The following is a 20,568-nucleotide window of genomic DNA, read 5'->3' on the forward strand; positions in this document are numbered from 1 at the left end:
CATCAAGTGCATCATCCGTCAATGTCGCTTGGGGGCGTGTAACCTTATATATTGTGGACAGAAAAGGGCATTCCCGCTTATCCAATAAGCCAGGAATTCAGGGAGAAATTTCAAGTGACAACATACAAAGAAACAACTGTTATGTAGTTTGTTCTATTCCCACCAAGTTGGATAACGACAACCATAATGTCTGGGGAAATGTGTAATCTTTTGCGGCAGAGGCTTTTGGTTTAACAAATAGAACAACGAATTTGATTTGTCATGTTGAGATATTTTAATATGCATTTTTGTGCACTCCCGTGTATTTAATATCAGCGATTATTAGTTTTTGGTGTTTTTTAATAATCGGATTAAAGTAAATTTTTAATTAAAGCACCATCACCTAAAACTCCATTGTTTCCAAGAATACTTAATATCGCGTGATACCCAGGGGATTGAATTCTAGCTGTTTCGACTTTGGAAGTCAACAAAAGAAAAGTTTGCCTTTGTTCCAATGCGATGCATTCGTCATGTCTGTCAAGCACTGCGCATGGGAGGCGCATAAATTTTCCACATTGTAACGTAAGACGTATGGCAAACACAGAAGCTGAACAGACCGCGCTCTGCTGTTTGTCTATTGCACCACATCAATACACGAGCACTGCTGGTTCAGCGCTTATTAATTGCACGTAATGGCACACAACAGCTTGAGATTCAGAGGTTTCGTTCATGCCACCTCCGTGCTGGGCGAGGGATTAAGTCCAAACTTTCGTTCCATGTAACAATAGTGCCACATTTAGTTTAAACTGGTGAACAAAACAACACTTTCGCCCAGTGGGACACCTGGTTGACGCACTAGCCAAATCGCATCATGGTGGGGTATTGTGTAAGTTTAAACGGTGATTAAATAAGCGAAAAAATCCAGTTAATGTTTCGATGTTTTTTGTCTTGTTTATTTTACCTGTTTGGTTGTCTTTGCTTATTATTTACCGGGGCATAAAGTTGGTATTTTCTGTTTTGCCGCACAATGAATGTACCTGCTCAAGTAACAGTAATTGGTAATTCAGTTAATAGTGCGGAGGGAACAAATAAAATATTGTTAAGTTCCGGAATACATAGTAAACTGTTCCTTTAAAAACAAACGCCTTGAACAGTGTTCCCCATTTCCAAAACGGGGATCGCCACGCCTTGACAAGGTTGTTTGCAGATTACGCAATCCCTAAGTCTGTGGTGCAATTTGCGCACATTAACTTCGAAACCTTCAGCTGCTGCTGCTTGGTCTGTTAGGGTGCTGACTAAACAAACTGTTGTACTAGAAAACAATCCAGTCATCCAAACATTACTAGCAGTGCAAGTGATGCAATTTCTAAATTTTGTTCTGTTGGTAGTGGTTTAACAGTTTGTCAAGATATGTCAGAGCGGTTGTTGTTTGACTGATTAGATGAAGATTAGGACGAACTCAATTCAGTGCGGTCCGGGTTGCGTACCATCACTGGCAAGTTATCGTACCTTGCGATCACCCCGTATTAGTGTTTTACCTGAGGGCTTTTGGTGAAAAACATCGCTACTATTGTTTCATTTCAAAGTAGTTGTTAGATCTCTAACGTTTCCGTCCCCATTTGCCTTTTAAAACAAACTGTAAAACTGATATTTTCTTACATAAAAAACCTTGGGTTTCAAATTATGTAACGTTTTAAAAAAATGTTCTTGAACATTAACGGTTTGTCAGTTTAATTTTACTTGGTATGCAAAAAAACAGGTTTTGACATTTCCAACAAATTAGTGATATGTTTACACACTCGACAGAGTGCAGGATTATGTTACCATTCAAATTCAAATATGAAGCATATGACTTTGTGATCCAAAATTTGAATCAATTCTTTTTATTAGCAAGGAAACACCCGCTTGGGGAAATGTCAAGTAGGATTTGAAACAAAAACAAGCGTAAAACTGTACGATAATCGTGGATAAGAAACAGATCAAGTCGACCGAGGGATTTGTATAGGAAGCAAATTGAATTGTTTTCGTTGTAAGTCTTAATCACGTTTGACTTAACACCATATGCATGCCATGTGACGCCCAAAAACAATCTCCTGAACTTATTAACCGATCTCGACTTAACCCCAAGGCTGCTGGTAACGAGAATTTCGTTTCGCCGCCGAAGGTTTGAGCGAGCGATTGCCTTTTTCTTTTCGCTTTGCACAATTCGAACGAGATGCCATTGAAGAGCGCAGTTTGTTATCAGACTGGAGTTGGAGCTATCTAACGTCGGCTTGTTTCATACACGATAAAGCGTCTTGCAACCAACTTGCAAATTTTAGACACGTGTGTTTGAAGGTGTTGAGAAAAAAGTTTGTAGCCATGCAGTCTAGTGTGTTACTTTTAAGTTTTTAAGTTACTGTGTGCCAGTGATAAAGTGAGTGCATGTGCTTTGGTTGTTGCAGAGCACATCTACAATCTTCTACCTAGTGCTAATGCTTAGGAGAATACCTGAGACTGAGATCTTGTTTCTCTGAGCAGAGTGTATTATTGTATTAGCGATAAAATGATAAAGCAGTTGCTTTTCTTGATCATATGCTTCAGTTGGAATACACAAATCAATGCAGACATATGTAAGTACATTTGAGCTTTTTGGTTTGAACCCATAGGTGTATGAATGGAAGTTGGTGTGTAAAGTTAAGCTGTATTGCTAGGTATACCATTGTAAGTGGCTGTTTACACACGTAGCAGCCACAGCATAAAGACTAATGTTTTCAAATGACTGCACATGAGATGTAGTAGGAAAGGTTTCGTGTAAAACGACGTATATATATTTAAACGACTTCCTAAAATTGGGAAAGAGTCCGGACCCGTTTGGTCTAAGGAATTCCGAGCCTTTGTCGGAAGGTTCCGGTTCCGGTCCCGGTCGAGACTATTATCACGCTTATGAGCCTGCTTTGTACCAAACCGGAAAGTTTTCTTTTCATACAATTGTCAGTCAGGCGCAGCCAGCCACATTCCAGTTCGCTTTACATACCCTGTGTCTCTAGGTCGAATGTTTTGCCTGATACAGATTTCCCCCATCGACATTTGCTTGTGAAGTGCCTCTGAAGGTGCCGTAATGCGCTTACCGCACTGTTGAGAATGCATTGGTTCGCAGATCATATGGTCTTCCAGCATATGTCGCGTTGCCAGGGGTTAACACAAGTTGCTTAAACCTGCATTTGCCAGATGCTGCACTTTGCACATGAAAGCCTTCATCCATTTACAGTATTCGATATTGCCATGGGTTTGGGGCTTTTTGACCCGTAATGACCCTGTTTGACAGAAGACCGTTAATCACGTGGTCACGGTCTGGTAGCGTCGTGTGATAGCACTAAGTTGTTTTCCGGATTACCTATTTCTGTTGTTGGTGTCACCCATTACACTTCGCGGAATTTGAGGCAAATAGTAACGCGACTACGATAATCTTCTTAAACAGTCAAAGATGCGCTGTCCTTGCTTCATATTGAATCCCAGTGGGCTTTTGTGCGCACTCCGTCACCGAGTAATTCGATTACTTTCTCACTGTAATTGAAGAAACTAACTGATCCACACGAGAGCCAACGGTTTTGTCATTCACAAACCTTACCAGCTGGCTTTGTAAACAAAAGAACCTGTAGCCTGGATAGTTAGTAGAAGTTTGTTCTGTTGCAGAAGCACAAGGTAATTCTCAGCTAGTGGGGTAACTTGAAACCATTCGCAATCGGAACAACTTGTGTCGTAGTTTTTAACACATGTTTGCACTAGAATCAACATAATGGTCCATCATATGTTTGCTCATTAGATAAACAATCCATCGAGAACGTTAAATGATGTTTTAACTCAAACTGTGTCAAGTGGGTGTTGATGCAAACAATAAACAGGACACACGACAATTTGAAAATCCGGCAAATTCCCGCCCTTTGAGGGGAAGTAATTAAATAAGGATTTTATGTTTCGACTCACACCAGAAGTCAGTGTAAACTAGAGCGTTAAATCCGGGTCAAGCGAAGGACATTTCAAAGTGCGCGCGAAATCGACCGATATTTCTTGCTTGAAACACATTTGGGCCAAGTCATAGTGTTACCAATTATATCACAATCTTTTGTCACAGTGTAAAAATCAATTACACGATAAGGGGTAGTATATACGACAACGACTTGTTGTGGAATGTTAGTAAACTTTCGTTGAAGTATAAATAGACAGATGGGTCTATGGTTTTACTTTGTACAATTTTCGGCTTGTTAAGAATGTTTATTGTAACCAAGCATGTATACCTTACCCGACGCACATTTACGAGCGAAGCAGGCTAAGATCGTTGACTAAGTTAGTCATAAAGATTTTTGGAATCTTTGTAACTTTTGTGCTTTCCATATGTTGTGATTACAAATGGTAATTATCTGTAAACAGAAAGGCCCTTGTTTGGAAAAATAAATGTCATACGCACCCTCGGGCAATGTTTTTGTAAACACAATAGCAACGACCAACGAGATACACTTAATCGTCACACTTAAGTAACAAAGCTTGTGTATCCAACACCATCAACATATGGTTACATATTTCATGTTTTACCTTTTAGATGAAATATACAACACGAAACAAGCAACCACAGACCTGGACTGGACGAAGCACGCCACGAAAGGAGATGGGGTAAGCGTTGGTCTCTTAAAGCTGCAACAATTTTGTTCGGCAGCAAATACTCGCTCCCGGGTCCGTGTTAGCTTTTGCTATTTTGCTTCCGCAATGAAAATACCCCGGCTGTAAACCTTTGTTAAAGTGTAACTGACTTGCCCACATACATTCCTGGTTTATTTTCCCCGCTTGTAAAGGATCGAAAGGTCGGTAAAACTTTACATACAAGAAAACGAACGATACACAAAGAATAATGTGATAATAACGCGAAAACGGTGAAATCATCCAACACGGATGAGTGGATTTGGTGAAAACAACATCGTAAGAGCATGAAGTAACAGTGACCTTGCCATGAATCATTGCTTGGGCATTAGTGTTGAACGTAGACACGGCAAGCTTGGAATCTGTTGCCACCCGCACTCAACGCTTTGTTCTGCCTTTACCAAGCGATAATTGCTAGTTTCTCTCGCTTCAATTCGTTCGGACATGCGAGAAAAATGCACTCCAAATTGCGTAATCCCACATAGACCAAAAAGATCGGAGAAACACGACATAATGTGCTCGTGACTCTTTGCTGGTCAATAATTAACCCGCATTTTTTCATTCGACGCTTTATACTTCTATGCGGGCTTGAACCACTACGAAGAAATGGTGAAGTGTCAATTACATGTTTTTTTCTTTCCCTGACAACATACAGCTTATTCATCGTGTTGTTGAAATACACCCCTGTCAACACGTATGTTAAACTGTTTGAAAAGTTACTCATCACATACATAACCCTAATCTATATGATTATTGTGTGTGATATCTTTGGACATAAATCATTTTCAAATGTAAAATATACCATTCAGTGCTTTTTTACTGTTTACTGCGTTTAGGACAAATACCTGTCGGAATTCCTCTCACCTACATGTGTATTTTCGTCACTCAAACACAAGTGGTGTTACTGTGGCAACGGCTCGTAAACGGAACGATTTACAAACATTAAAGGCGTAATCAGATTTTCTCGCGCGTTAAGTACCGCTAGAACACAAACGACAAACATACTTGATTCGGGTCGGCTGAAGACAAAATGTAATATCCTGTCGCACGAGCGCAACACATAATACACACATATCAAAGCTATTGCGTCAAAGCGAAAACAGGGCCCTGAAACGATTCCAATCGACTAAATATTGACACAAGGCGGCGGTTGTCATTCTTACAATAGGGGCCGGGTCAGGAATGGCCTTATCCTTTTGGAAGGTTGGTTAGGAAAGCTCTGGCATTATACGATTGGCAGATCAGAATGAACACCCTTTTTTGAACGCTGGGCAATGCCGGATAAAATCAACATCAGGTCTTTAACTCCGTCTATTGTTGCAGTGGGAAGAAGTAAGCAGCCTTTATGGCCACGGAACAGTGAGATCGTACCAGGCCTGTCCGGAAGAGGACGACATATACCCAAAAGACAACTGGATAAGATCTCCTTACATTTCAGCAAAGTATGTATTTTAAATTGATATAAGTCCAACACACACAAAAAAAACAATACCAGACTGTTTTAGGAATTTTGAAACTGAATTCTTTGTGCCTAATCACCTTTACATGTGTTTTGGTAATTAAAAACATCATTCCATAAGTTATTGACCCTAATATACGAAATCACCTTTTCGCTTGCTTCCGGATGCAAGGGTCATCCACCTCTTGATTTCATTGGATATATTTTTACATTTTCGGTCACGTTTGTTTGACTACCGGCAAGAACACATGTCAGCATGCATGTTGTTTATATATCAACAGGGAAGGGGAACGCATTTACATTGACTTGGAATACTCAATTGACCAATGTTCGTCGGATAAAAAGGACGCAAAATGTAAGGAGACTTTCAACTTGTTTTACTACCAAGCGAAAGCCGATGTTGCGTCAAGCACGTTCCCACCATGGCGGGAGAACCCATACAAAAAAATAGACACCGTTGCAGCTAATGCCGGATCACAGGAAATTAACAGAAAGACTTTTAGCGTTGGTTCACTAAAAAGGTATGTTTCAAACTAACTACATTTAAATTGCAAGAAAGTGTGTAAACTGTGTCTCTTTTTGCAGGAAAGGACTCTACATTGCTATCCAAGATCAAGGCGCTTGCATGTCCATCCTGTCGGTCCGTTTGTACTATTACTACTGCAATATGGTTTACAAGAACCTGGCTGTGTTTCCAAGAACGGTTTCAGGCGATGGGCCTGCCTCATTAGTTACTGCACCCGGTACTTGCGTCGCAAATGCAATATACCAAGGTACGTTGTTTTGTTTGCATTTTTTTGAGTAACGTATTGGCCTTCAAATCGCATCAGTTTAATTCACTGTTGTCTTTAACATGATTAACAGTTTGGGTTTAATTGACAGTAAGAGTTTCTACAAATTGTATCCTAAAAAAGCAAAAAACAATTCAAATAATATCGACTTTTTTATTGTTCTCGTTGTTAATGTTTGTTTATCATAATTATCTTGTAGGTGACAAGCCACTATACAGATGTAGTAGCAATGGGAACTGGAAAATTCCAACTGGAGAGTGTAGTTGTGGCGAGGGTTATGAGGAAAGCGACGATTTGACAGAATGTATTGGTAAGTGTGTAAAATGAAATCATTTAGCAAAATTGCGGTTTTGGGTGGTTACCACAAATCACTTTAAAATCGACGGAAACCTTTAAATCCGATAAAACGCATGATATTAAACAAATGTGGTGATTGTCCTGAACTTAATGACTCGGTGCTGGGTCATGTGCATGTGGTGAACTTGTGACAATTGGTAGCGGGAAAGATGATCCCAATTAAATATGGGTGATGAGATTATTTTCTCCACCCAAAGGCGATTATCAAAGGATACACCTTTGTCGAATAGGCCGTGTTTCGGAAGTGGACTACCCAGTCCCTTTGTCTCACGCTAATCTCCTTTGTTTTTTAACTCTGGTGTCGTGAAAAACACTTCAAATCGTTTACGGGTGTTACGTAAATCATGTCAGCTCCAAACAGAACTGAACAATTTGGTGTTAGATTTACGACTATTGTAATAATTATATTTGGAAAATGTAAATTCTACGTAGGCATCATTAGGTCATGCTCGCCAGATGACATGTTAGGCCGTAAATCCTGTCTCCTAAAACCTGCCGTTAATTTAACAATCACTCAGGAACGCAACTGCATTACGACAACCGGTTGCTCGGTACACAAATCCGCATTCCACTCCTATTCAGCAGTTCCATACTTGTCGAGACTTTGGCAGGTCACCTTGTAAAAATATTGGCTAAATGCGCTCGTTAGTATTCCATTCAATACAACAGTGGACAGTTGCTGAATGGAACAGTAGCCCGCAGTCCTTTTGTGACAGTTTCTCTCGTTGACAAAGTGTTAGTGTCGCGAACTCGCATACCAGAATATTATCTCCAACTCGTTTGCCAGCTCAAGTACCCCTCACACGTGGCTCTATTGTACGACGTCCTTTATTCTGCTGAATTCTTGTCGGCATCTTCTGCTTGACAAGGAGGAGTTGAACCTTGCTACGATCCAAAAATAGAGTCTTATTCCCGATCGACATTTTTTATTCACCTTAATAGAACTGTTGGAGATCATGTTGACGCGATAGAACCTGCCATCACGAAAAAACCAAACAATCGTAATATTCCTTGTGATGACTGACCCGCGTTTCGTCTGGCATAGGTGACGTAGGGTATGACGGAATGGGATTGCACGCCGGCGACTACAAGTCTACGCCGCGACCATTCAGTGACGCCACGCAAAAAAATATGGATAAAATCTTGGTCTTTGCGCACCGGGCGCCCCGCAGTCAATATTTGCTTATGATTTAACGCAAAATGCCACTGGGGAACCTAAATACCGACCGGGCGCTCCTGGAAAACTTTCTTTGATCTCCACACAACCAATTATTAAGTCGTTTCTTCCGCCCCTCTAGAGGTCCGCGTTTGTTGTCGTATGAAGGTGTTCAGTATGGAAACACTTGGCTTTCTCTCTGAGGGCTCAAGTTGCAAATGATTTCGTATCTTTGCGTCAAAACTGTGAATGACTCAAAGGCATTAAATCCCTCTCGATGGGTTTACGCTGACTGGTCAGCCTCTTATCCACGCACACTTGGCCACTGTACAGTCGCCGGTAATTGGACCTGGCGCGCGATGAAGGTATCAAGCACTGTCGAGTATTGGCTACGGCGACTTGAAGCGCATTTATATTACGGAGAGTCGCGATGAAAGTCTATCAAAGCCAATCGAAATTCTTCTGCCATGATTTGAAAGCTCGGGTTTGTCCCTACTCTCGTATATGCGCCTAGATCGTGTTTTCGGTTCACGGTTTTAGCTGCAAAATTATACAAAATAATCCCTCGGCGAGAAAATTTATCATCGTGTTCACATACCGGCGAAGCGTTGGTGCCTGCACATGACGCCAATGCAAGACTGGGCAAACACTGCACTTGGCTTTCGTCCCTAATTGAAGCATCATTGAGACTCGCTTGGTGCCAAAAATGGTTCGCAAACTTTTCTTGCTTTCGGATAGCACGTAATTGGCGTTCGCTGCAAGAGCAAAAAATGGTGCGGCATGGCATGTTGCAGATACTTCATTTAAGCAGAACACTTGGCGGTGTCCATTAAAAAGTTTCACAAGGCTAGGCTGAGGTCAAGCTCAATGACCTCAATGGCAGTGGACCAATGAAGATAATTTGGCTGTAGGTTGCCGAACACAAAAACTCGCATTCCGTTTTTCGTGTTTAACAAACAAAAATGTTGCCCTCAACAACAAGTTGTAAAAAAATCAAACTCCCTTATTGTTTTGTATGGAATTTCGCATCACTATTCACAATGCAAATTGACTTTTTCGAACATCGGTCGTCAAGTTTAAGATCTCTTGGCATTCCATCACGTAGACCAGCCATATATATCCCAACCTACGATATGTTACCCCGACAACGTCATTCAACAAGTTATTTCGTCCCGAAATGCTGAGCTATAAAACACAATAGTTGGCACGTGAAAACGCAGAACCGAAATTTACAGGAACCTGGAATTTTCGCACGAGAACTTCCGGTCCTTCTCTTTGTGCTTTGCTTTGTAGGGCGTGGTGGGCCCGACGTAGCTCTGGACCAACAAAGGGCTCTTTTAAATTGTATTGTGCGCCCAATAAAGCAATTGACGACATTTTGTGCGATCTCGCTAATCCCTGACGTCACCGTTTTGCGTGCGCTTTACGCGGTTATGCTAGGCCACGGTTTCTTGGCATTTCACACAACACGACAAGATAAGGATGTAAATCATCCGATTCCAGTTGTGGCGTTGCAAAAACACGCTTCCTGGATTAGTTAGCGCCACAACAACAACAAAAACAGGGCGCGCGACTAACAAAGGACAAACAAGCACCAGGTTTCCATTTTCATTGCTGTATTCCCATTAACTGATACGAAGGCCCTACGTCGTTGTTGTCAATCGTAAGTTCTCCAAACTTTTCCATTCATAAATATCAAGCGTCGGACATGTCTGGGCGTGCCCCGTGACCCAACATGCAACAGGTCAATACAACCTTGCGCTGTTTGCGAACTCAGGAGAACACACAAAGTGCTGGTTGCATTGGGCAACTGTACTATTTTAAACATCGCTTTTGTTAGAAACCACACACAAAGGTTTTTGTCCGATAGAATAGTTATCTACAGTTCCAATCACTTTTAAATATTTAACAAGCGTTCCACCTATTGCCACAGCTATACCTTGTTCCTCTTCTTCGTGATTTTACTTTTGCGGCGTCAGTGATGATATAGCGCGATGTGCTACATTGTAAGTAGGTTAAAGCACCGAACCCATTTTTATCAGAATCACGCAGCCGATTTTGACGACAAACATTGCACCGCTAATGTTGTCTGACCTCTATTTTAAACGCATGGCAAACAGTTGGTATTTGTGTATACGTCATTCCGAAGCAGTCAAATTACCCGTGAAAATTTCACAGAGTAGAAACTCTCTTGTTTGTGTGGCAATCTCGGTGAAATTCCAAAGCAGTTGAATTTGTGTATTAGGCGTAACTGGTTCAATGTTTAAGGTAACGTCTAAACAATTGCGTCAGATTCGTCTAATCTTGTCGTCGGCAAACAGGATAAGGTTGACAAATCCTGCGTGCCATCGTTTGGTAAAATGAGTCACTTCTTGTGTGCCGGAGCTCCACCTGTTAAACGGGTTTTTCCTGAACTGTTTTGTTTTTCAGAATGTTCGGCTGGAACGTACAAACTTGGAGCTGGAAAGCACAAGTGCACGCAGTGTCCGGCCAACAGTGGCCTTCCGGCCCTAAAACTTCCAAGGCTTTCTGCCCAGGAAGTTGAGAAGCGGACCATAAAGCACAACGACTGTCCATGTTGGTCTGGATATGCCAGGGCTGAACACGAACCAATCAGCATGGCTTGCACAAGTAAGAATTTAAAATAATAATGTATACTGTGCTTCACAAAACTTACCTCCAGGTTGGAATTAAACGCAAGAGACTTTTGCTGCTATAACATATTTTTAAAGAAACTTCCTTTTCACGTCATACCGATAGTGTGGTACATTTTTGACTTCATTTAATAATGGCGCGCGTTAAGAGCCAAAACGCAGTGGACCGATACGTTTACCTTACCAATATCGTTTAGAAGAATTCCGGCGCTTGTAACGCGTCACTGATCACATGATGTCGCAATATACCTCTGCGTGACATCGATAATCCGCTTGTATTGTGACGATACTGGGCGGTATATCGCGTGCGACAACATTGTAATTTCGATTCAAAAAGCGTATAAAGCACAAATAATTCCCGACAAATGCCGCACAAAGGTCTTTTTCCCGGCGAATTGTTACACCAACACCGTGCAATTACGCATTTGAGACATCCCATCAACTAAGAAAACGTACAGGTTTAAACACGTGCTCTGTAATGCTGGGAAACTTCTGTGGGCGTTGCCAGAAGTAGAGCAGCCCTGTCTAACCTAAGAGGTCGCCGTATCGCGTTGTCAAGTGATTACATTCAAGTCCATGCGGTGATTACATAGACTTCGTGCCCTGCTGAATGGTCTGAAGCGTGTTTGGCTTCTGTCTTGGCGAAGTGGTCTTTTGCGTAATGATAAGGCAAAGTCTTGTGCAACACTCTATTATCTATGTTTTCCCGCAACAGGATACATGGTAATGTTTTGCGCTTGTTCTTTATCAGCGGCCACGCCTGACCGCATGAACAGGTCGAAAAGGTAAAAGACAACTACCATGCAAGTTGTGCAAAACTCGCAGTAATGTAGTCACGTCCCTCTTAAAGACGACAGCGTTCCACAAAAATCATAAACAACTCTTTCGCTATTTTGATTCGTGTTTAATCCCATTCTGTCACGCTGGCACCTTTTCGTGGAACTTTGGCGAAAGGCGTAGACTCAGCAGAAATAAACATGTACTTTTTTATCTTTTTACAATGTCCAATCACAACGTGCGGTACACCCGTTAGTCCTGGCCCCTGCCCTCGGTGACACACACAAACTGCTTGTAACATATTAACGAGAAAAGAAGTATGAAAGTGTACGCAGTGGAAAGTGCACTCAAACAATGAACTTGCGATAACCTGCGCTGTCGGGTTAATATTTGACCATTTTCCGGATGTTAGAGCAGCCATATTGCGAAACTGCACCTGATTGAATCCGCCATTTTGGTTTCGATTAAGATGTAGTAGGTGCCAAGGAATGACGCAACGACAGGACAAGTAGCAAGACAAACCAAAGTCAGTTTTGTTGCTCATTTCCCGCTGCTAAAACCGGTAACATGATCTGAGGCGGCGGGAGTGTGCAACTGTTTCACCGCCAAACCTTCGCCATAACTTACCTGTCAACAGCCGTTGAACCCAAACGACATTTTTCGCTGCCTAGGTTCTGCTTGACTTTTCGCAAATGTAGTTGCTTGTGAAGTTGAATAGGCGATGCTTATTTGCCGACATAGCCGCGATACGCATGGTTACCGTACTGCGCGAAAGCGGTATGTATCTAGCCAAAACTGTGGTGTTAACATTCTTTTTGGGGGGCTTTCAGGCATTGTGCTGTTAATACTGACATAAAGCAAAGCGGCGTGTTTATCATTCGTCAGACACCCCTGTGGGCTGAAAACAAATTATGCCTGTTTCTTATCAGTCGCAGCAGGGCTTCGATCAGCCTTCGCGACAAGTTGCGCTTACGGCTCGTTTATCATTCCGGTGATCGGTGCCGGCTCTTAAAGACATGCTCTGTCAGCATGCATGTCACTTGGACAGGACTGGTGCGTTTCGGGCAGCTGATGGCGAAATTCGATCGCAATGTGCTGCCTGGGTTGCGCTTTTGAGGGGCAGATAAGATATCTGAAACACGCATAATATGCGATGACTCCAACTCGAAGCGATGGTTTCAAACAGGAATTTCAAGTTTTGCTGTGATACAACAAAACAACTTGTTTTAATCAATTAAGAGACTCTTATAATCGGGTTCGCAACTATTTTGACTGAATGACTAATCATTTTTCGAAAATATCGTAATACCACAGACTGCCAATTCGTGTTACTCGTTGGCATCGCCTCATCACCCAAATGCCATGCTTATATGTCGCGGGTCGTACACTGTACCGTAATCGCGATTTAGCGGTTGTAATAGAATCATCGAGGAGAAAGTTTAACTTGGTAACAACCGATCACAATTTGAAAACACCCTTAAATCTCATCTACACAATCTTTTGAGAAACGACTTGTGCAAGGCTGAGATATATTCACATGAAACTGTATCCATAATGCTTCGTTTGACATGCAGTCACCCGAATCGATGCCACAACTGGAACCTGTAGGTGTTGAAAGCTAACTGGCACCTTGTTGTGTTAACGGACATCTGTGGGGTTTCGTGAAAGGCCAGCTCGTCTCGAAACGATTGAAATTGTTTTAGACCGGCGCCTAATCTAAAACCCCTATTTCCAAGAGCCTTTGTTACTGCGAGTTTGCTTGTCTTGTATCGCGACGTTTAATGAAACAGGAAAGCCGGAATGGGCCGGTTTGTACTTAAACGTTTATGTTTTGTGTTTTTAGGGCCGCCAACTGCACCTCTTACTCTCGGCGCGAGCTCTCATAATTCAACCAGCGTCCGACTAACGTGGGAAGAGCCGCAAGATAACGGCTCCCGCGATGACTTGTACTACAGGTAAAATATGGACGTTAGTTAAAGCTTATGTGTCTAGTGCACGGACTAAACCTTGTGTCTTACTTTAGTGTGGAGTGCGAGCAGAGCGATGTTGATGTGAAGAAATTTCAACCTTGTTCTTCGTCTGTGGTTGTCGTCGCCCCAAAGAGAAATGGAAAACTGTACACAGAACGTGCGATCATGGTTGGCCTCACACCACATAAAAAATACCAGTTTACAGTTGTTTCACACAACGGAGCTTCCGACGCCCTTCAAGGCCCGGCGAATCTCAGAGAATCCAAAGTAGAAGTCAATACCAGTGAAGAAGGTAAACACTTTGAATTCTCAAATTCACAGATCTCTTTCAACGTGTATTGTCGACCTTCGTACCTATAGTGGATTTCCTCTCCCGCCCTTGGCAAGTTTATTAGCTTCCGTGGTCTGGCGATAACATTCCTCGTAGATCAAGTCGACCGACCAAAAATTCACCAATGTGATGATGTTTAGTTTATGCATTCTACGCCGCGCCTCGTTCCAGACCCGACGTAGGCGTTTATTGCGATATTTACGACATGTTTAAGGCGCAAAACCAGGTGTTTCAACAGGTTTTTGTTCGAACTTGAGCCGATCAAGTCTTTCAGTATTGTTTGTGGGCGCCACTTGGGTGTCTTTAAAAAAATGCTTTGTTCAGTTTAATCCACACTATCGGGCACAGATCGAAGTTTGTAGTGTTTATCTTTTACCATAAGCCGGACACCATCCGATCTTCAGTGAACTTTACATTAGTTTTAACCGCCTGGAAGCGGATTTCCAACTCATTAAATTTAACCCCTTGCACCTTTTTAGCTTTAAATCGCAGCTGTGCTCTCAAAAAGTATTTTTTATGATATTGGCTTATGGGATAACGCCAGACTGGATAATATATTTTACAACAGTTTGAGTATTGATCTTTGTGAAGGCATGTTTCATTTAATTAATCTTGTAGCATCGACGATTGGTCGAAAGCGATTCGGTGTAGTTTGTATATAAGCTACTTAATCTCTTACGCTTCGATTCGTTGACCACGAGCGTTCGAGATTTATCTCAAAATCACTTGTTATAAATAGCAATATGACAGCGCGCTCACATCTCAGCGAGCTCGCGCCTACCGAAGACGACTTGTTTTTCGCGCAGAAACATTCCGCGGACGTGGTTTAAACCTCGTATGACGCAATGAACGAATTCCGGCATGCGCCCGATTGAACTAGTCAAACGCGTGCGCTGAGTTCCACCCTGGTTGTGACCGCGAGTTTGGGCTGCTTGAGGCAAAATACCACCGGCGCGATTATTTCATAATCCGTCTCCTGTCAAGTTTGATTCCCACAATATTGAATGTTGATCAAACGCGTTAATGCATCAGCGATCTGTTTTTGACCTTTTTCTTCGTATTTCCAGCTCCATCGCAAGTCCCAAACATTCAAATGACCGCTAGAGACGAAACGTCGGTGACAATCTCCTGGCCAAAACCAACCCGACCCAATGGCCTCATCTTGGCGTACGAAGTTGTCTCTCAAAGAAAACAAATTCTAAATGTTCATGCTTTGAAACAGCCTGATGCACCTTTTGTGCAAACAGTAAGCAAAACTTTTACGAATCTTTTTTAATTTGTCAAAATAGTACGTTATTGTTGTGCGGCACCGAGTTGCATCCCCTCTGTTGGTTTACTTTCACCTCAGGTCGAAAAGTTGTGATGTTTTACACTCAAAAATTGGCTTGTATCTTTTTTCGAATACAGTATTTAGAACCGTACTTTAGAATTTTGTGCCTAAGATTAACGTTGAATTTTCTAACACAACTCGCTGACAGTTAAGATGAACATAAATTCATAACGTGGATCAGCCCTAAAGCGTCGATGCAGACCAGCGATCACGGCACACTCATGTGTAAATCACATTACGCCATTAAAGGCGTCATACCGAATCAGCCGGTCACCAAGCATTCACCACCATATGGCACCATATGGCAAGGCCTGCGGTGGGATTCGAACCCACGACAAGTCGCTGACATAGCAAAAGGCCTGCTTGTGATTTATACTGACTTCATCTGTTTTTCGCAGACTACCGAGAATAAACTTACCCTGACGTTGAAGTCCAACGTCGACTACAACGTGCGAGTTAGGGCAAAAACATCAGCAGGGTATGGCCCGTACAGCCCATGGACCACCGTCCACACAGCCTCATCTACAAATACACCCTCTGAACCAGTTACTGGATCGAGCAACAACATGGTCATAATCATCGCGGCTGTATGCGCAATTCTTTTCATCGTTCTCGTTGCCTTTATTGTGATACGATATAGAAGCACGGGAAAGCTTCTCTGTCTCAACACCAGTCGGGTGCCGAAAAAGCAGCAGGACAAGAACGCATTGAAAAAGCTGGGAAATGACATGCTTCCAAGGGAGCCGTTGATAGGTATGTAACGACCTCCTTTATTGTTTGATGTTTAACTAGTGACGTCTCAAGTGTTTAAGAGAGGCACCTGTGCTTACTGGATTTCGCAATAGCAACCGCCCAGTTCTTAAATGTAGCTTGTGGCTCGATGGGTCTTGTATAAATGACTCTTCTCACAGTTGATCTCCCACCGCCAGGCCAACGTCTCTACGTCGAGTACCCGGATCCACAGAAAGCCATATCTGAAATCGCTAAAGAATTCAACATCCGGGACATCGTAACAGATGACGTCATCGGTGTCGGTAAGTGTCGATCAGGCTTTCTGTATCGAGTTTACAACAACAAGTGTATAGCGTGATTCACATTTCAGGTGAATTCGCTGAAGTTCTACGTGGTTCGTTGCGTGGCAACAGGTGTCCACAAGGCCAGGTTGTGGCGGTAAAACGACTGAAACCCGGTCACACCAAACGCGATCAGAGCAACTTTTTGCGGGAAGCATCGACCATGGCCCAGTTTAAAGACCCAAACATTGTTCAGCTTCTAGGCGTGGTTACCAAAGGTTCGTTAAGCTCTTATTCTTGCATCGGCTAATGCTAAAAATAACACGAAGTCTAATGTGGAAGTATATATTCTTACAGCTCCTCCAATTATGATCATCACTGAATACATGGAGAATAAGTCGCTGGACAAATACTTGGAGGTAAGTAATCGTGTTCGTGTTTATTTTGTTTCATATTTGGACAGTGATTCATGGGTAATCATTTATGTAATAAATTTGTGCATGTGTAACAAGACCTGAATCGGCCATTTTGTTCTGTCACTAATAATGTAACGACATACTAAGCTATCTTGTTGTTAGTAATGATTTATTATGGGTCCCCTTCCCTGAAGGGGACACATATTGATTTTACTCGAATTGTTTTTGTTTGTTTTTGTTTTTTTTTGTTTTTTTTTGTTTTTTTTTCTTCCTTTTTTTCTTCCCAAAGTTTGTCCGACTCGTTTTTCTATCAAATGTTTGATGGGTTTGGCTGAAATTTACACAGATGGTAGATATAGTTATGTAGATGTGCATCCCACTTTGTTTTTGTTGATAACCCCAGTATTTACCCCGCTAGCCCCCTAAAATGCGTATTTTTTCCCGGAAGTTTGTCCGACTCATTTTTCCATCAAATGTTTGATGTGTTTGGCTGAAATTTACACAGATGGTAGATATAGTTATGTAGATGTGCATCCCACTTTGTTTTTGTTGATAACCCCAGTATTTACCCCGCTCGCCCCCTAAAATGGGTGTTTTTACCCAAAGTTTGTCCGACTCGTTTTTCCATCAAATGTTTGATGGATTTGGCTGAAATTTACACAGATGGTAGATATATTCATGTAGATGTGCATCCCACTTTGTTTTTGTTGATAACCCCAGTATTTACCCCGCTAGCCCCCTAAAATGGGTGAGTTTTTAAACAGTGTTAGAATTGGCTGAAATTTGGATTTCTTGTATAGTATGCCATTTATAGGTGTCGATTGTTGTGTTTAACCCTGTAGTCCTACATTTACCCCACAAGCCCCTAAAGTGTAAAACGTATTTGTATGTTACTGGGCACCATAGACGAAAGATTTCTTTGGAGCAATAGTGTTACAAGGGCAAGTTGTATGTTGCTCGTTGGTGGGTTGCTTGGTGGTTGTTTTTGCGCCATGGCAGTTAGGGGCTTGTTAACAGCCCTATGACGTCAGAAACAGTAACGGTTGTTGCTCAAAACACCTCTAGTGGTCGAAATTTTAAACATTGGCGGATTGGGCTGAAATTTTGCAGTACTATTGATTGAGTCATTGTGGTTTTTATATATTTTTTAGTTTGTGTGTCGAACCGAATTAGTTGCCCTACTAGCCCCCTAAAATGGGTCAGTTTTTTAAAACATTAAATAGGACATACTTCAAACAATATCTGGGGTGAATCTAATTTTGTAGTTTGTATTCTACATAGTATTATTATTTAAGCCCAGTGCCAGTCACTGTGTTTTACCTTACAACACCAGACTTTCTCATGGTTATCTCTTGAATTGCATTATTTTCAACTTTACATGTGTGGGGACCCATGAGTTTTTGCCTGCAGAAACGACTAAAGTTATAAAAGACGATGGCTAATATGGGACTCAATACAAAATAAGCATAGGAAATATATTTATGTTTTAAAATAGGTTATAGTGTATATGCAAGGGCAATATGTGCTAAGCCACCCTTCTAGTTTTTGTTTAATTTTGAAATGCTTTATTTTCAGGACAATAAAGGACAGTTGTCAATCATTCAACTTCTGACAATGCTTCGAGGCATCGCAAGTGGAATGAGATATCTCTCCAGCATTAAATACGTCCACCGTGATTTGGCAGCCAGGAATATTCTCGTCAACTCAGATCTCGTCTGCAAAGTCTCCGATTTCGGTCTTTCCAGGACTCTCGAAAACGACCCCCATGCCACGTACACGACACAGGTACCTTTTTGTGGTCCTTAGCAACCATGGAACTGTAGCAAACAATTTTTGATTCATTGATGTATCGGATCGGTGTTTAATTACAAAACAAAAGTGTGACGCTTTTATGGCGTAAGTTGTAGGACGTGGCGCAACTAATAAGTGTAACATAAGCTGTTGTTGATCGCGGCCTAAAATCTTCATAATAGACTTTTCTAACGGCAGTCAACACGATTTTTTTTCACGCCAACTGTTTTAGCCCCTTAAAACCTTGTGTAACAAGTTTTATTGTATTAAACAACAAATCCAATTTTAGGGTGGAAAAATTGCTATCCGTTGGACGGCACCAGAGTGCATACATTACCGTGAATTTACGTCAGCCACGGACGTATGGAGTTTCGGTATTGTCATGTGGGAGGTGATGTCATACGCGGAAAAACCTTACTGGGACATGAGCAACCAACAAGTACTGGAAAACATCAATAAGGGAATGAGACTTCCTGCCCCAACTGTAAGGACTATTTCATAGTCAAATCCAAAATTCGTGTTTTCAAAACCATAGTTTTAAACACTTATGTTTGTTCACAGGGTTGTCCTAAAATTCTCCACGACCTTATGTTGGAGTGCTGGTCAGCAGAAGCTGCAAAACGACCCCCATTTGCAGATTTAGTTCGCAATCTCGACTACTTGCTTGAACATCCTGAAGAGCTAAGTGACGTACCAGCAGGTACATCACAAAGGCCTGATTATTCCAGAATCAGGTGAGTTTTGAAACTAAAGCACTATCTGATACAACAATCCACATTTCATAATTTTATTTTTTGTAAGATACGTTCCAAAAGTCTAACAATTTATTTCTCTAAAGGGCTACACCGAATCTTGGCCGTGCAATGGACAGAGGTCAAGTCAATACAGTGGAACAGTGGCTTGATTTCCAACGTTTAAGTGGATACAGCGATCAGTTTCGGGAACGCGGAATCGACAGCCTTGAAAAAGTTTCAAATTTGACAATCAAGTAAGTTGGCTTCATTGTTATGCCTCGTCTGTTGTTAGTGTTTTTTTTTATTTAACATGTACTGTTTGTTCAAATTTTGTTCAAAAGCATTAATATTTGTTCGTTGCAGCGACTTGAAAAGTCTCGGAATCAACGTCACAATTCACGTGGATAGACTTGAAGACGGAATAAGGACATTAAAGCGCCACATGAGCACGTGTGAAAGTACTCCGTGCAATTCAGCCAGAACATCCAACGTGTCAGACGCAATAGCGGAGGAAACTGATCCCCTACGTATGGAAAGCGCCGCTGTATGACGTCAACAGTACAAACAATGGTCATCCATAATGTCACTTGCTTCAAAGTCGGAAAATACTGGGCAGAAGTACGTGGAGGTGTAACTGAAACACGGCCCACTTCTATGTGGTGCCTTGAGAGTGTTTAATGCAAGAGTGTTCATTTGTTCCCTTTTTGTACCGTATTTATGTTCGGCTGCACCGGTGTTTTTGCCTCATTGCTTTCTTTAGTGCTTGGCTTTCCACAGGAATTTTCTGTCAAGGCTTGGGCTAATGGATTATTTTCTAAGCTTCAGCCCCAAGTATTAACTTCAGACCGTTAAGCCTCTTTATGGGTCGCCCCTGAAAACGCAACTATGTAAAAGTGCATGGCGTCCAATTACGGATTAGCAGCAGTGGCAAGCGCTTATTGGTTGGCTCTTACTATTCACTTTTTCCAAACGATATATATGCTCGCCTATGCACTGGTGAGCTGCTGTTTATCTATCTGCTTTGTTGTGCGCAATCAGTGCTTGATACCACATGTGTACTGACGTTCATTGTGATATTTTTCCTATTTCTTTTTTTTGCATCTTTCGTTAATAGACTATTCCTTCAAAGAAAAAAA

General features: G+C 41.8%; 1 protein-coding gene across 2 annotated transcripts; it reads left to right on the plus strand.

Annotated features, from left to right (window-relative positions):
- Positions 1–2,297: 2,297 nt before the first annotated feature.
- Positions 2,298–20,547, plus strand: LOC145230149 (ephrin type-B receptor 3-like). Of its 2 annotated transcripts, none has more exons than XM_080095529.1 (19): positions 2,298–2,591; positions 4,559–4,629; positions 5,977–6,095; positions 6,394–6,633; positions 6,698–6,885; positions 7,103–7,213; positions 10,847–11,047; positions 13,691–13,802; positions 13,871–14,109; positions 15,216–15,394; positions 15,877–16,231; positions 16,408–16,512; positions 16,581–16,769; positions 16,849–16,910; positions 18,483–18,692; positions 18,988–19,182; positions 19,260–19,432; positions 19,537–19,686; positions 19,796–20,547. In XM_080095529.1, the coding sequence occupies exons 1-19, from the start codon at positions 2,525–2,527 to the stop codon at positions 19,980–19,982; spliced, it is 3,153 nt and encodes a 1,050-aa protein (XP_079951655.1). In that variant the 5' UTR covers positions 2,298–2,524; the 3' UTR covers positions 19,983–20,547. The 2 variants fall into 2 exon arrangements, with proteins under 2 accessions (XP_079951655.1, XP_079951654.1); XM_080095528.1 differs by having other exon boundaries at positions 2,301–2,591; positions 16,390–16,512.
- Positions 20,548–20,568: the final 21 nt, after the last annotated feature.

Source organism: Phallusia mammillata, chromosome 5 (assembly GCF_965637545.1).
Source record: "Phallusia mammillata chromosome 5, kaPhaMamm4.hap1.1, whole genome shotgun sequence".
Taxonomy (NCBI): Eukaryota; Metazoa; Chordata; class Ascidiacea; order Phlebobranchia; family Ascidiidae; genus Phallusia; species Phallusia mammillata.

Excerpts from the sequence above, each read along its gene's own strand:
- LOC145230149 (XM_080095528.1), top strand. The coding sequence starts at position 2,525 with ATGATAAAGCAGTTGCTTTTCTTGATCATATGCTTCAGTTGGAATACA. Across the intron at positions 15,395-15,876 it reads ATGCACCTTTTGTGCAAACA|ACTACCGAGAATAAACTTAC; the intron begins GTAAGCAAAACT and ends TGTTTTTCGCAG. Across the intron at positions 16,911-18,482 it reads CGCTGGACAAATACTTGGAG|GACAATAAAGGACAGTTGTC; the intron begins GTAAGTAATCGT and ends CTTTATTTTCAG.